This window comes from Nannospalax galili, unplaced genomic scaffold (assembly GCF_000622305.1).
Source record: "Nannospalax galili isolate Female #2095 unplaced genomic scaffold, S.galili_v1.0 scaffold989, whole genome shotgun sequence".
Classification (NCBI taxonomy): Eukaryota; Metazoa; Chordata; class Mammalia; order Rodentia; family Spalacidae; genus Nannospalax; species Nannospalax galili.
The window spans coordinates 656,419-672,625 of record NW_008359507.1 but is presented as its reverse complement, the minus strand read 5'-3'; the positions used below and the strand labels follow the sequence as shown (position 1 = coordinate 672,625).

Genomic DNA, 16,207 nt, shown 5'->3' with positions numbered 1-16,207 from the left:
TTTTAAAAATATTTTTTTTAAAAAAGCAGAGATAAGCCACAAAGGAACAAGATTTAAAAAAAAATACATTTGAAATATTAACAGACATGGAAAAAAAAAAGGGTGAGAAGAAAAATGTGTGACCAGAGAAGGGAAAATTAATCAGAAGTATACTGAAACCGAATTAAAATGTTTTTATTTATTCATTTTTATTTTATGTGTCTGAGTATTTTGCATGTATGTATGTAAGTGCACCCCTCCATGCAGTGCTCACAGAGGCAAGAAAAGGGCATCAGATTCCTTGGAACTAGAGTTAAGGACTGCTGTTAGCCATCATGTGGATTCTGGGACCTGTACCTGGGTTCCCTGCAAGAACAGCAGGTGCTCTTAACCACTGAGCCATCTCTCTAGTCCCCTGACACTAATTTTTTAAAGATTTTATTTTTATTTATATGTGTCTGAGTGTATGCCACATATGTGCAGGTGCCTGCAGAGCCCGGAAGAGGGCGATGGATCCCCTGGAACTGGAGTTACAGGCAGTTGTGAGCCATCTGGAATGAATAAATTATCTTAGTAATAAGACCTTTGAAGATTGAAAAGGCTGAATGCTCCTAATGGGAGGGAAGGGTGGAGGGATAAAATGGGAGGGATTTGGGTGTGATGAGGAGGGAATAACAGTGATTTTGGTTGTGGCTTCCAGAGCTACCAATAGAGAACTATCAAAGAGAACTTCAAAATCCCAGAACATCAGTCAGAATTGTTCCTTAGAGCTGAGTAATTTTTTTGAAAAAAAAAGTCCCTCGGTAAGATTTTCTTTCTAAGCCGTGCAGGGTTTTATATGCCTTTCATCCCAGCACCTGGGAGGCAGAAAAGGAAGATGAGGCGTCAAGGTGAGCTTGGCTTACCTGGTAAGACTTTAGTTTTACGTTTATTTTATGTGTATGAGTGCATTGCCTGCATACATGTCCGTGTACCCGTGTCTGCAATGCCGAGGACATCAGAAGACAGCTTCGGATTAAGGACGGTTCATAGCCGCCATGTGGGTGCTGGGAATCGAACCCGGGTCTCTCGAGCAAGAGCAGTCAGTGCTCTTAAGCACTGAGCCATCTCTCCAGCCCCTACATGGTAAGACTTTATCTCAAGAAAACCCAAACTGGGGCTGGAGAGATGGCTCAAAGGTTAAGAGCACCTGCTGCTCTTCCAGAGGACCTGATCTCAGTACCCACATCCGGCAGTTTACAACGGCCTGTAATCCAGTTCCTGGGGATCTGACACCTTTGGCCTTCGTGGGCACTGTATTCACATTCACGAACCCATATAGACACATGAATTTAGGGAAGAGATTTGTAGGTCGGAGGAAGATTGACGGGTAGAAGGCAGTAAAGAGAATTGAGGGTGAGTGATCAAAATGCATCATATGTATGTATGAAAATGTCAAAGAAATTCAATCCAAGGATGCTTTTGGTTTGTTCTGTTCTGTCTGGGTCCTTGGAAGGGATGCCTGTGACCTTGCCTGCAAAGGAGCTTTTTCATTTGTTGAAAAATAAGAAGTTATTTCAAAGGAAAAGAAATCCTAATAGGAGACACCAGACCTTCATCAGCTGAATTCTTTTCATTCTTCCATGGCCTAAGAATAGCTAGCCAGTATGCCAAAACCATTGATATGCTTATATATTATTTATTTCAAGGAATTGAAATAAATTCCTTGATAGGGCTATGAATTCTGAACTCAATAAGCATGCTGTTTTGGGTTGAAACAGGCTGAAATGGAAGCTGTCACCTACAGCAGAAATTTCTCTTTTTTCTGAGGGAAATCTCAATTCTGGTCTTATGATCTTTCAATTAACTGCATGAGGTGAAAGCACAGGCTTGCTGTGCTTTGCATGAGAAACTCCCCCTACAGGTTCATGTGTTTGAACACTTGATTCCCAAATGGTTTTGGAGGTTGTAGAACCTTTTGAATATGGAGTCTAGCTGGTAGACAAGGGGGCCCTAGTGACCTAGGACCTGTACTTAAGGTGAAAGTACCAGTACCACTGGTTTCCAGCCAGAAATTTTCTTTGCTTCCTGATATGTAAAACACAACTCATGCAAAATATAACACAGCCCCCAACTGCCAAGCCTTCCTTGCAATGAACTGTGAGCTGATACAAACCCTTCTTCCCCTAAGTTGCTTCTTGTCAGGTATTTGGTCGTTTCAAGAAAACTAACCAAGACAAGAATGATCTCCTTTGATTATACATGATCACCAACTCTGCAAAATGTCTTCTTAGCAACCAGGTTAGTGTTCGATTGTATAAATGGATGTATTAGCTATTGTTGTGCTGCTGTGACCAAAATTCTTGACAGAAATGACTTAAGAGGGAAAGATTTATTTTGGCTCATCTGTTTGAACGTTTGCTCACGGAGTGGTGACACTATTTTGGAACAGAGAGATAGAAGGTTTCAGCTCATCATGGAGGGGAAGAGCAATGTATTGTGGAGGCTGCTCTTAACACAGCAGAAAGGAAGCAGGGACTGAAGCCAGAACCAGAGCCTGGTCATACGTTCAGAGGCCTACCCCAGTGACCCAGTACTACTAGCTAAGAGTTCAAAACATGAGCTGTGTTGGACATTTCAAATTCAAACCACAGCACTGGGCATATACCCTGGCCAAGTTGACACAAAACTAGCCATCATACCAGAAGGCCCCTTCAGACTTAAAACTCCAATTATGCCTTGAAAATTTTCCCTTTAAATTTTAGTTTCAAAGAAAAAAGCAATTGCTAAAATATAAAGGCACATTTTTTAAGTTATGAAAAAGAAATTTACAATTTTTCTTCTCATTATTTTGCAAATCTAAATTGATCGTAGTTCTAAGTGAAGTTGAGAATCTTTTCTAAGGGCTATAGAGATGCTCAGCACTTAAGAGCCCTTGTTGCTCTTTCAGAGGATCAGTTTGGTACCCAGCACCTACATAAGGCAGCTCACAACAGCCTGGAACTCCAGATCCAAGGGATCTGATGCCCTCTTCTGGACTTTTCAGATACTTGCACACAAATGCACATACACAGAGACATATAAATAATGTAAACAAATCCTTTGAATATTTTTGGAAAAATACTGAGTAAGTGACCCAGAAATGAGAAATGCAAGCTATCCGATTGTGCCCATCTTGTTTCAAACTAAAATTAGAAGAGGAAAGGGAAGAAATTTGGTGCAGAAACAAAATAAATAACATTCTGATTTTATGTAATGGTGTTCTCTGTATTACATGGAACTGCAAAATCCCTCAAAAATTGGAGGAATTATTGGCAGATAGAGACAGACAAGACAGACTTCATGATGATTAAAACCAGAGACAATATGACTTACAGAATAAAACTGCTGATTTCTTTATTTTCTCATAGTTGTGAAGAAGTACGAACCAAGATTCTTGAAGTTTTATTTTGATTACTGAAGAATAAGATTGTTGCTATGCTAAAAAAAAACATCATTTTTATAAAAAGAAAAGCAGGAAGAAAACAAGAATTTAGAACCTGGAAACAAACAGAAAACAAGTAATAATAAGTTTGCATATCTATATGTTATATAATAGTGTAATGATTTTTTTTTTTTTTTTGGTTTTTTTGGGAAAGAGCCCCTTGGAAGCCACAGTTTTCCTGGTTTCACCATGGAGACCAGGCTGGCTTCGAACTCACAGAGATCCACCTGCCTCTGCCTTCCCAGTGCTGGGATTAAAGGCGTGTGCCACCACACCCGGCTAATAGTGTAATAATTTAAAATAAAATAATAAAAAAAACCTAGAAAATCCCCTCATGACTGGGAGTGGTGTTAAATGAAGTCCATGTATGGGAGGTAGTGATTAAAAAAAAGAAAAAAAAAAAAAAAAAGGATGCCTCTGGCCACACATTGTGACCATGCCTGTAATCTTTTAAATTTTTCGATTAAAAAATTTTATTTTATGTGTATGAGTGTTTTGTCTGCATGCATGTAAGTCCACCCATGTTGTACAATGCCCATAAAGGTCAGAAATGAGCATTGAATCCCTAGAGTTATGGACGGTTGTTAGCCACCATCTGGATGCTGGGAACTGAACCTGGTCCTCTTCAGGAGCAGCCAGTGCTCTTAACTGCTGAGTCATCTCTCCAGCTCCCATACCTCTACTCTTAGGTGGAAGTAGGTCAGTTGTAAAGTTTAATTTAGCCTGGTCTATGTGGTAAGATCCTGTCTTAAAAAAAGAAAGATAGAAGAAAACAAAGAGAGTGTCATTTTGTTTTGCTTTGTTTGCTTTCTCTCTTTTTTCTCTTTCTTTCTTTCTTTCTTTCTCTTTCTTTCTTTCTCCCTCTCTCCCTCTCTTTCTTTCTTTCTTTCTTTCTTTCTTTCTTTCTTCCTTCCTTCCTTCCTTCCTTCCTTCCTTCCTTTCTTTCTTTTTAGACAGATTTTTTTTCCATGTTGTAAAACAAAATGATACTCTCTTTGTTTTTTCTTTGTATTTAGGATGGATTTATATCCAAATCACATTGACCATATGCTCGATCTTGTCTGTATTTGTGAAATGCACATGAAATAGAGCTAATTTGGGGACTGGAGAAATGCCTCAGGCTCTGTGGTAAAGAGTGTTTGTTGCTCTCGCAGAGGACCAGAGTTTGGTTCCGGGCATCCATGTTGGGCTGTTCCCTACCATCTATAACTCCAGGTCCAGGGGATCTTGTGCCCTTTCCTGGCCTCTGTGGGCTCCCCCACACAAGTGTGCACACCTGCACAAACACAAGTAGGCATACAGGGCCATGCACATATACATACACATAAATAAAAATAAAATAAATCTTTAAAGAGTTGAAAAATAAAAGGCTGATTTGCTGCAGCAGCAATGTTACTCATACAGTTTCATTTTCCCCATTAATACTGACTCAGTTCTTTATATAAGAGGAAAATATTTGGAAGACATTTAGGGCATTGGGAAGATAGCTCAGTCAGGAAAGCATTTGCTGTACAAGCATAAGGACCCGAGTTTTAACCTAGAACTTGTTAATCCAGTGCCAGAGAGGCAGAGGCAGGAGGTCCCTGGGTCTCACAGCCAGCGTAGCCTATTGTACAAGCACCAGGTTAGTGAGACACCCTGCTTCAAAGAACAAGGTGGGCAGCTTCTGAGGAACTACTTGTGAGCTGTCCTCTGGCCTCCATATTCATGCATGTATGCCTGAATGTGCACATGCACACATACATGCATCCATGTGAACACATGTGCATGCACATGCACGCATATTAAAAAAAATTTTTATTTATTATTTTTATTTTATGTGTATGTGTGTATTGCTTGCGTGTAGGTAAGTGCACCCGTGTCGTGCAGTGCCCGAGGAAGTTAGAAGAGGTTGTTGGGGATCCCCTGGGACTGGAGTTACGGACAGTTGTTAGCTGCCATGTGGGTGCTGGGATTCAAACCTGGGTCTTCTACAAGAACAACCAGTTTTTTTTTTTTTCTCGTTTTTGAGGCAGGGTCTCCCTGTAGCCCCAGCTGTCCTGAAACTCACTATGTAGACCAGGCTGGCCTTGAACTCACAGAGATCCGCCTGCCTCTGCCTCCTGAGTGCTGGGACTACACACCTGGCTATGAACAGCCAGTATTCTTAACTGCTGAGCTGTCAATCCAGCCCCAACATATTTTTTTTATACTCAGTATAAGTGTGTGTTGGAAACAGATATGGGTAAGTTGACAACTGAAAATTTTTAAATTTTTTTATTATTTTTATTTTGTGTGCATGAGTGTATTGCCTGCATGTATGCAAATAGTCAACTGAAAAATTTAAAAGAAGCTGTATTGCTTTAAGTGAAGAATGTTTTCAGCCCTCAGGTAGAGTCATTTCCGGGACCTGTGATAAGACTGAGCTAGAAATGATTGCTCCTCAGTCATTAGCACTGGGCTGTAGGGACACCTTCAGATCAGCATGGTAAGTGACTTTGACAGTGTTGATTTGGGATGGTGGCAAACTTTGTAGATCATATTTAGGCTTTCTCCTCCACTCTAAATTCTTAATACAAGAGAAGACTCTTGTTTCTTTCAGTATCCATGCATATGAATTAAAAGCAGATTTGCAGAGTGTGTAATCCTTTGTGGGTTTTCTTCTGAACCAAGGCAAAGCTTGGTTCATTTTTCAATCTTTCATTTCCTTTAAGTGAAATACCAGAAGGAGAATTTTTCCTTCCTTAAGTTTTTACAGTTGGCTTTGAACTTTCTGTAGAAGATTGTTGCTTTGCTTTTATTATGCTTTTGGAATTTCTGGCGACTTCAGACCCAAGCTATTATTGCTAAGATCATAAATGCACAGCATAGTAAAGGGCACAGGCAATGTCTTCATCCTCTCTGTAGTTCTGTATAATAATGAGAATAGTTGCTTCTAGCAATTCTATTTCAAGACCATCTTTAAGAGACCCACTCTCCCTTTAATTTCTTCTGTGTAAATGACAGTGATTTTCAATATCTTAGAATTTTTAGTTCTTCAATGGAAGCAACCTTTCAAACTGCTTTTCCTTTTTTTTTTTTTTTTGGTCTTGCTCCATGGCACTCTCTCCCCAGCATTAACTGGTTTTAAGAATCATGCCTTCCAACATGAAAGATACTTGTGGCAATGGGACATTCTATATTCTGACTATATGAATGTCAGCATTCTGGGTGTAACATTATCTTGCAAGATACTTCCCTTGAGAGCAAACTAGGAAAGGGTACAAGAGGTCTTTTGTGTTGTTTCTTAGAATTGCATATAATTCTACAGCTATCTTAATAATAAAGCTTAATTAAAAATTATACTTTTCCAGTAACTCAAATACAGCTTTGTAATAACATTTATTAGTGTGCTGTGACTTATTGATGCTGACATTGAGTGGACAGTTTACAATCTTACACTATTTCGTAGCAGGACTAAGATCATAGCAGAGAGTTTGGAAAGGAAGCAGAGACCAGGAGAGAATAAGGTCAAGCCAGTCTTCTGTTGCCTTGGATGCAGTTATGTTCTATGGCCAGGAACAGAGCTTGTTGGGTCAAGTTATTCCTGTTGAGTTGAGAAAGACGATATTACTTATGTGACTTCTGAGCACATGAAAGACAGACTTTTATTTTTTGTTTGTGATTAATTTTACTGTGAGCAACTATGCATCTCAGAGCTGCAGATGTGGATTAAGAGGTTTTAAGGAACAGAAACCATGAACACCCTCTCCCCTTTGGATTTTTAACTTAACCTTAGAGAAGAAAGCTCTGATTCGATTATAGTAGTTAATCTATTTACAGCCTTTAAAGTCCAACAGGAGTAGGGAGGAATGAAACTACACTTTGCAGATAAGGATTTCTGAAGCCTGTTCTTAATGGAATAAACTGTTTTGATTTTCACATTCCAAGCAGGGGAAAGGATATTCGCTGGTTCTAAGTAAAGTGCTTTTGAAGCTAAGTTTGCAGTCATGGTCACACAGTCTGAAAGTTGCACAAAGAAGAAACAATGTGGAAGTTCTAAGTATTAAAATTGAGATTCTCATGAAGTGAAGAAGCCTATATTATGATTTGTCAGTCAAGTCAAAGTGCAAGAGTTTGTGCTGCTGAGCATGACAGAGTCCAAGTATGATTGTGGGGTGTGACAGGTCAGAGATTTTGACCTCTCTCCCTGCCTTCCTGCTTACAGAGGAGTGGCTTGTGGATACCGCAGGTCAGTGACGGGCGGGAGGCAGGAGGTCTGTCTGCACTTCAGTCTCGGATTTTGAGACAGTGCATTTATGGATAAGTGTAGGTTGCCCCCTCGGCTTACAGGACCACACAGGTTGAACGACCCTGAGAATATAGTAGACAGGGTAGTTCAACACAGATGTGGTCCAGGACGACTAGCAATCAAAATACAGTCACTTAAAATCAGAGCCTGCTATCATCACAGATTTCCATCATTTAGCTTTGTTTTTCTCTCTCTTAAAAGGCAGATAATGATGCCTTTCAGCTACTTAAAAAGTTGTTTCTCTTAAAGAGAAACAGTGAGTGGTGATTTTAAAGTAGGATGAAGGGCAGAAGCTGATGAGGGCAGAAGAAAATAGTTAAGTTTACATAAGAAAAAAGAACCCACTATCTAGAAATAACTAGAGTTGCTATATCATGTATTTTATTTATTATCTATTTGTCTGTTTATTTATTCATTTTCATGTGTGAATGTGGGTGTGTGGTATGCATGTGTGCACACATGGTTTTGCATGCGTATGAGGACACATGGGGGTGCTTGTATATGTGTGCATGTGCATGAAACTCTAGTCCCAGACCTGTCATGTCAAGAGCTATAGATAATTTTTCCTGTGCCCTTAAAAGTGTTCAACAGAGGGCCTTACTTCCATTCCAGAGTGCTGCACTTCGGTTCTCAGCACCATGTAAGGTTGGCTCACAGCCATCTGTAATTCCAGCTCCAGGGAATCTGATGCCCTCTTCTGACCCCTCTGAGTACCTCCACACAGGTGCACACCCACTCACACATACATAAAAATAATAAAAATTAATCTTTTAAAAAGTATTTGACAAAATACTCTTTATATAATTATGCATATAACAGGCTTTTCTTTTTCTTAAAAAATTTTAATTACATTTATGTTATTTGCTGTGTGTGGAGGGATGGGGGTGTGCCTGTGCCATAGGATGGGTATGGAGGTCAGGTGACAACTTGAAAGGGCTTCTGGTTCTCTCCTTCCATCATGTGGATCCAGGGGCTAAATTCTGTTTGTTAGCCTTGACAACAAGCACCTTTATCTGCTGAATCATCTTACCAGCCCCCTATAATTCTTACATATATTGACTATTTTGTTTTGGAATACAAGTAAAATTTACCAGTACTTCTAAGCTTAGAATATTCTTCCTTATGTAGGGCACATATGAACTGTAAATATAAAATTTCAAGGTCTGAAAAAATGACATCATTAATTTGTCTGCAATGAATTCTAATATCTGAGAAGGCTGATTGATTTGGAATTTATTCTTTTCCAATAACTTTTTTTTTTCTGGGTGAGTTGGACTGATGTAAAGACCCACTTACTCTGCGCACATTTTGTCCTTATTACATTTATATATAGGTTATATAAGACTAAATCTATAGAGTCTTAACTCAGTTCTTAGACCAATGGGCACTAGATGTTTCATTTATGTGGTTGAAAACAAAACTTAGGACAGTTTTATTTGCTGCTGCTGCTGTTGTTGTTGTTGTTGTTGTTGTTGTTGTTGTTCTCCTTCTTCTTCTTCTTCTTCTTCTTCTTCTTCTTCTTCTTCTTCTTCTTCCTTATGAGAGAGAGAGACAGGGAGAGACAGAGAGACAGAGAGAGATATATATATAGAGAGATATAGAGAGAGGACTATAAAGGCGTGTGCCTACCATGACCTGTAAAGGAGGTTCAGAGGACAAATCTGTAAGTTCTCTCCTTCCACATTTACCCAGGTTCCAAGGACTGAACTCAGGTGGTCAGGTGTTCAGGGCAAGTTTTTACTTGCTGGTTCACCTTTCTGGTTCAAATATCCCTTTTCACAGTTTTAGTCATTGGTTCAGTTTTCCATGGAACTTAGCTGCTCCTTCGTATTCATCTTTTGTGGAACACATTTTGTGGATTGGTTCTCACCTCCAACTGAATTTGTTTTCCAGGGATGCAACTCAGGTCGTCAGGCATGTGTGGTCAGCAAGTGCCTTTACCTGCTGAGCTGTCTAGCTGGCCCTTTTCATGAAACACTTCTGAGTATATAAACTTCCCCTGTGAGCTTAATTTCAGTTAGTTTGGCCTTTGTCATTTGTTTGTTTGTTTTTTTAGGCAGGGACTCACTATGTACCTCTGGTTGACCTGGAACTTGCTATGTAGACCAGGCTTGGCTTGGACTCAAAGAACCTGTCTCTGCCTCCCAAATGCTGGGATTAAAGGCGAGCGCCACCATGCTCAGCAGCCCCTGTCATTTGTAATCAGAAGTGTTTATGTTGTCTGAGCTCCCGTTCTGCTCTAACTCACGGTGGCTTATTTCAGAGGCAGTGCCTTTCCATTCACATCGGTCAAGCTGGTGTCCAGATCGGGGATGCAAGTTGGGAACTCTATTGCCTGGAACATGGAATCCAGCCAGATGGCTTCATTCTTGATCGTCAACAGGAGCAGTTGGAAAATGGTGAAATGGAACCTAGAAATGCATCTTTTGATACTTTTTTTCATGAAACAAGAACTGGGAAGTATGTGCCTAGAGCACTTTTCATGGATTTAGAACCAACAGTTATAGGTAAACTAAGTTTGACTTTCTTGTGCACTTTACCAGGTCCAAAATCAAAATACACAAATCAAGAGGGTTGGAGTATGAGATTGCAGTAATCTATACAAACAGGATCATGCGGATCTTTTTGGAATCCAAAGCTTTAGTAATAACGGCAAACACACACACCTAAATGAAAGACTAAGTTAACTTTTTTTTCCTGTGGGGTAAAACTAAGCAAAAGCTGTTAATTTATCTACCCACGTTCCACAACAGAACACCGAATCTTTTCCTGGGTTTGAGAGTCAGTTGTTAGAAGCTCCTGGTAAAGAATCTGAAAATTTATCATTATCTTCTTATAAAGACTATGGTATTTGACAATTATTCCAAAGAGGCAAGATACCAAATAAACATTCAGATTATGCGAGTAACCAATGATATTTAAACTTTTTACATTATTTATTTATTTATTAATTTATTTATTATTTGTGTGTGTGTGTATGTGTGTGTACATATTCACATGTACAGAAGGGACTCCGTTCCACACGGTAGTAGGTATAAAGGTTCTATTGGGAACTGAGGGATCCACTTTGATAGCGAGTCACTCACTTGGTTAGCAAATTGTTGGATGAGTTCTGAGCTGGGCATGCAGGTGGGGCTTTGGTCCCTCTTCTCATGACTGTCTTTGAGATGCTTCAACCTTATCATAGCATGGTGGTCAGGTACCAACAGCAAGGGTCCCAAGGGAACAATGCAGATGTCCATGGCTCTTCTCTCACCCAACCCTGAAAGTCACCTGGTACCGTTTCAGCTGTCCTCAATGAGGCAAGGTAGTTATGAAGACCCACAAGAACAGGGATATGAACCGTACTTCTTGATGCCAGTACAGCAAGGTTCTAGAGACAATATGTGATAGGATTTTTGTGATCATCTTTGGAGAATACAGTTGGTCTATACTAGAAAGTTACAGTCTATCAATACTAGGTTGGAGTTGATTTCCTTATTAGAAAAGAGCTAGAATATATAACAGCTAATGGAAGAAAGTGGATTGATGTCAATGTTCTAAAACAATGAAAAGTTTTATTAAGAGGATGAGGTCAAGACTGGTCAAGGCCAAAGACTCCTATATACAGATTTGTGTTATATTGTTAGATACTACGAAAGAATAAAATTAAGAAACTAATGGGACTGGGGATATAGCTCAGTTTATAGAATGCTTCTGTAACAAAAAACCAGAATTTCTTGTTTTCCTAGATTGAGAAAGGAAGTTTCTTCAATATAAATTTCATTCCTTTACAAATATACTGTGGAAGGTTTTGGGAATAGAGTCCTGTGAGGTTTTTCAAGCAGCTAGCCGTTACACTGAATGCATGCACTGACTACCATGCCCCTTCTGCAGATAGGATCCGTGTGGGGAAGTATCATTCACTCTTCCACCCAGAACAGCTTGTGAATGGAAAAGAGGACGCTTCGAATAACTACGCACGTGGTCACTACTCTGTGGGCTCAGAGATCATCGAGCTTGTGCTGGAGAGAATTCAAAAACTGGCAAGTGGTTCCTTTTCCCCTACAAATGGGCCATGTGTGGGAACCTGTGATCTCCTAACAGCATCACCTGCCACTACCACTATCACCACCCAACCCTCTCACCCTGGGCCTCCTTGGATGCTCACAGCTGGGGAAAGGTCCTGATGTTGGCTTTGTATACCCTGTTAGGAAGGTGATTGAAGCTTTTACATTTATCAGGTGCCTCCCTTCTACCCTTGTTTCTACTAATGGAGGTTTTTTTTTTTTTTGAATTGTTATCAGAGACTTTGAAAGCTCTCTAAAATTTATTGTTTTCTAACAGTCACCATTACTGTGAAGGCAACAAGAGGCACATCTTTTCTGAAGATTATGTACCATATTTATAGTTCTGTAAGGGTCTGAATCTGGAGCTCCTTTGTTAATTACTTGGTTTGGCATAACTGCTAGGCAGCCCAATGCCTTTCACATCATCATGGACACAGTGTGTAGAAGTTAGAGGCACTTTATCTACTGTGGAGGGGACTTTGCTTCAGTATTTTGATCATTTTTTCCCTCTGTTTTACAAAAACCTTAAAGCATATTTAGATACATTAATGGACGACAACAAAGGATAACTGAATATTTATGCTTTTTTAAGTTTAAGAGCAATTTTATTGACTCAAGAATTTCATGCCATGAGTTTTGATTATATTCAGACCTCGTCACCATCTCCAGCCTCACCCTTCCACCCCCACCCCTCCCTGACTTCATGTTTTCTATTAGCATCTTATATAACTTATCTGAGCTGCGTGCCAGAGAACTCATCTCATTAGAGTCAGTGGTCTATAATTCTTACAAGGGGTGTGCAAAAACTAAGGGTCCAGTCCCTTTCCTTTGCACACGGTTTTGGGTCAGGATACACCCAGGTTTCTTGGAACGGGATTTTCACTCGTTTTCTGTTTCTCTTACACACTGCTTAGGCATGTCAGGTGGGGATTTCTTTTTCTCAGGAGTTGGAAACACTTTGTTTTCTTCATCAAAGTTAGCTGTTCACAGTCCTTGCATGCAGGTTACTCTTCGGCTGTTTCCTGGCCTCACTCAGCATAGTGACCTCACTGTGGACCAAGGCATTCTCCAATAGATCGATTCCTCTCAGGGTTTTACTGTGGGTAAAAGAAGTTAGGTCCTCACAGCAGGCAGCATTAGCTCACAGGCCTCTAGTCCAAGATTCTCTGAGTGGCAGTTGAAAAGTTTCACAGCTTCACACGACAGCTTTACACCAGCGCCCTCTAGTTCATTTTCCAAAATCTGTAGACATCTCAGATTCCTAATGTTGTTCAGGACTGCAGCCAGGACCTGAAAATCACTGGGTGATGAAACTGGTCAGCTGCCCATGGGTGCCACCATGGTGCATGTGTGGGCAGGCCAGCTCAGCTCTGCCCACTGGTCTGTGTGGGAGGCCAGGCTTAACTCTGCCATCTTCATTTCCTCATTTATTTTCTTCTTACTTGAGTTCAGAATTTTGAGATGAATGTAGAAGCATCAAGAGCCCTAACAAAATGAAGAGGCCCAGAGTCACAGTTTAAGTCCCTGTGCTGAGAACCAGCGTTGCCTCCATTGTTCTGGCCGCACCACCATCTTGGTTCTTCAATTATTTTTTTCTTACTTGCCACATCCTGGGTTCAGAATTTTGAGATCAATATTGAAGTGCCTATGGTCAGGTAAATATTTGTCTTGTGTAATAAGGTTCTTCACATTGACTATTGGACACAATCAGGTTCTTGGGAGCCAGGTGAGCCTCGTTATACTACTTACTGCCTTTGGCTTTAATCTCTATGTTTTGTTTAGATAGAGTGAGCCTCCCTTATTTGAGGTGATTGGGAACAGAAGTACATGGATTTTCCTCCATATTTTGGTATAATTACATATAAGACATTTTGGGGGACCCAAGTCAAAACCCAAAATTCATTTAAGTTTAAATATCCCTTATACACAGACTGGAGGTAATTTTGCACAATATAGTTTAGCAGACCTTTGTGTTGACTGCAACCTGTTATCATGAGATCAGATGTGAAATTTCCCACTAGTGGCGTCATATCAGCACTCAAACAACTTTGGATTATGGAGCGTTTTGGAATTTGGGATTAGGAATGCTTAAGATGTAGTAAAACTCTAAGAGTTTCCCCAGCTCCAGAAGTAACATTCAGGATATTTCAATGAAACTATGCTGTGTACAATGGCACTCCAATCCTTTCTGAATCATCTTTCAAAATGATGTGTGTGAATATTTGTGTGTGTGCATATTCCTATGTGTGCAAGTGTACTTGTGTGCACAGATGCACATGTACGTGTGTGCATGTGGAGACCAGAGACTAGAGGACAGACAACCTTGGTTGTTGTTCCTGAGATACCATCTGCCATGCTTTTTCTTTTGTTGAGACAGGGTCTCTCACTGTCCTGGGATTAGCCAACTAGGCTAAGATGGCTGGTCATCAAACCCCAGGGATCTGTCTGTTTCCACCTCTCCAGTGCTGGGATAGTAAGTCAGTGACACCATGACCAGCTCTCTTTTTATGTTGGGTTCTTGGGATCACACTCATGTCCACATGCTGACAAAGGAAGCACTTTTCTGACTGAGCCATCTCCTCATCCCACTTTCTGGATCTTCTGTTCATTTTGTTTTCTTTTCACAGGCAGAACAGTGCAATGAACTTCAGGGGTTTTTGGTTTTCCGAAGCTTTGGAGGAGGCACCGGATCAGGATTTACATCTCTCCTAATGGAGCAGCTCTCAGCAGAGTATTGCAGGAAGACTAAGTTGGAGTTCTCTGTGTATCCTTCTCCTAGAATCTCCACTGCTGTGGTAGAACCTTACAATGCCGTCCTCACCACTCATTCCACCATAGAGCACTCAGACTGTACCTTCATGGTAGACAATGAGGCCCTCTATAACATCTGTCATCGTAAACTTGGCATTGAATGTCCTACCTATGCCAGCATCAATAGGCTGACAGCGCAAGTGTTATCTTGCCTCACTGCATCCCTCCGCTTTGAAGGGCCCTTGAATGTGGGCCTAATTGAATTCCAGACCAACCTAGTGCCTTATCCAAGAGTACATTTTCCCATCACGACACTGGCCCCCATCATCTCCGCTGACAAAGCCTACCATGAGCACCTCTCAGTGCCTGATATCACTGCGGCTTGTTTTGAGTTCTCCAACCAGTTGGTCAGGTGTGATCCTCGGCTTGGAAAGTACATGGCTTGCTGTCTACTCTATAGAGGAGATGTGGTCCCTAAGGATGTGAATGTAGCAATTGCATCCATGAAGTCGAGGACTTCTGTTCAGTTTGTTGATTGGTGCCCAACTGGTTTCAAGGTGGGCATCAACCACCAGCCGCCCATGGTGATGCCAGGAGGGGATCTGGCTCCAGTTCAGAGGGCTGTGTGCATGCTGAGCAACACCACAGCGATTGTGGAAGCCTGGGCCCGCCTGGACCACAAATTTGACCTCATGTTTGCCAAGAAGGCATTTCTGCACTGGTATATCACAGAAGGCATGGAACAAGGGGAGTTCACGGAGGCCAGGGAAGATCTGGCAGCCCTGGAAAAGGATTATGAGGAAGTGGGCTAAATTTTTGATGTAAAGATGGCTGGCACAAATGAATGTTGAGTGGAATGTCACACTTTCATTCAGAGATTAATGAGGAGGCCTTTTCTAATAAAAGAGAAGAAAAATCAAATCAAGACCCTAAAGAATACATTTAATTAAGTAGATCATTGTCAGCAATGCACTATTTCCTTATGTACATTAGAATTCAGCTCTGCTCTCTGAGAACCTTCTGGGTTAGGAGTCGTTTGAATGAATGGCTCATGTCTAGGTAGAGGTTTTTCAATTTTTTTGTTTTGTCTTTGTTGTTATATCAGAATCAGGCTTTATCTTTGTTCCTCCATCAATTTTTTTTCAAACTGAGAGAGTATGAAATGCTGCTTTTCCTTTTCTGTACCTAAAGTGGAAAACACACATAGTGATTATGAATGCTATTTCTCCTATGTCTACATATTGTACTTTGATTAAATCACAGATATTTTCACAATATTTACACTCTTTTCTCCTAATGTGGGCTTGAAGCCCTTAGTTTTCTTTTCATATAAACAAGAATACGATCGGTAATTTTTTAGAATTTGGGTCTGAGTATCTTGCAGGTAAGAAAGTGACAATTGCTCCTTCAGTTCCCCTGACCTATAGGAGGTTGTACATTTTTGCATGTCTTTCTGTGTGTGTGTATGCATGTTGTGTGTACATGGGTGCACGTGTGTGTGTGTGTCTGTGTGTGTGTGTGTCTGTGTGTGTGTGTGTCTGTGTGTGTGTGTGTCTGTGTGTGTGTGTGTCTGTGTGTGTGTGTGTCTGTGTGTGTGTGTGTGATTGTGTGTATGTGCCAGAGGCCAGAGGCTGATGTCCGGTGCCTTCTGAAATCTTACTCTATTTTATTTGCTGAGGGCGGGCATCTCATTGA

At 40.7% G+C, this 16,207-nt stretch overlaps 1 protein-coding gene across 1 annotated transcript; it reads left to right on the top strand.

Annotated features, from left to right (window-relative positions):
- The first annotated feature begins 10,116 nt into the window (after positions 1 to 10,116).
- On the top strand, positions 10,117 to 15,324 carry LOC103725897 (tubulin alpha chain-like 3). The gene is made up of 3 exons (XM_017795635.1): positions 10,117 to 10,219; positions 11,589 to 11,689; positions 14,389 to 15,324. The coding sequence occupies exons 1-3, from the start codon at positions 10,117 to 10,119 to the stop codon at positions 15,322 to 15,324; spliced, it is 1,140 nt and encodes a 379-aa protein (XP_017651124.1).
- The last annotated feature ends 883 nt before the right edge of the window (positions 15,325 to 16,207 follow it).

Excerpts from the sequence above, each read along its gene's own strand:
- LOC103725897 (XM_017795635.1), top strand. The coding sequence starts at position 10,117 with ATGGAACCTAGAAATGCATCTTTTGATACTTTTTTTCATGAAACAAGA. Across the intron at positions 10,220-11,588 it reads TTTAGAACCAACAGTTATAG|ATAGGATCCGTGTGGGGAAG; the intron begins GTAAACTAAGTT and ends CCCCTTCTGCAG. Across the intron at positions 11,690-14,388 it reads ACGCACGTGGTCACTACTCT|GCAGAACAGTGCAATGAACT; the intron begins GTGGGCTCAGAG and ends TTCTTTTCACAG.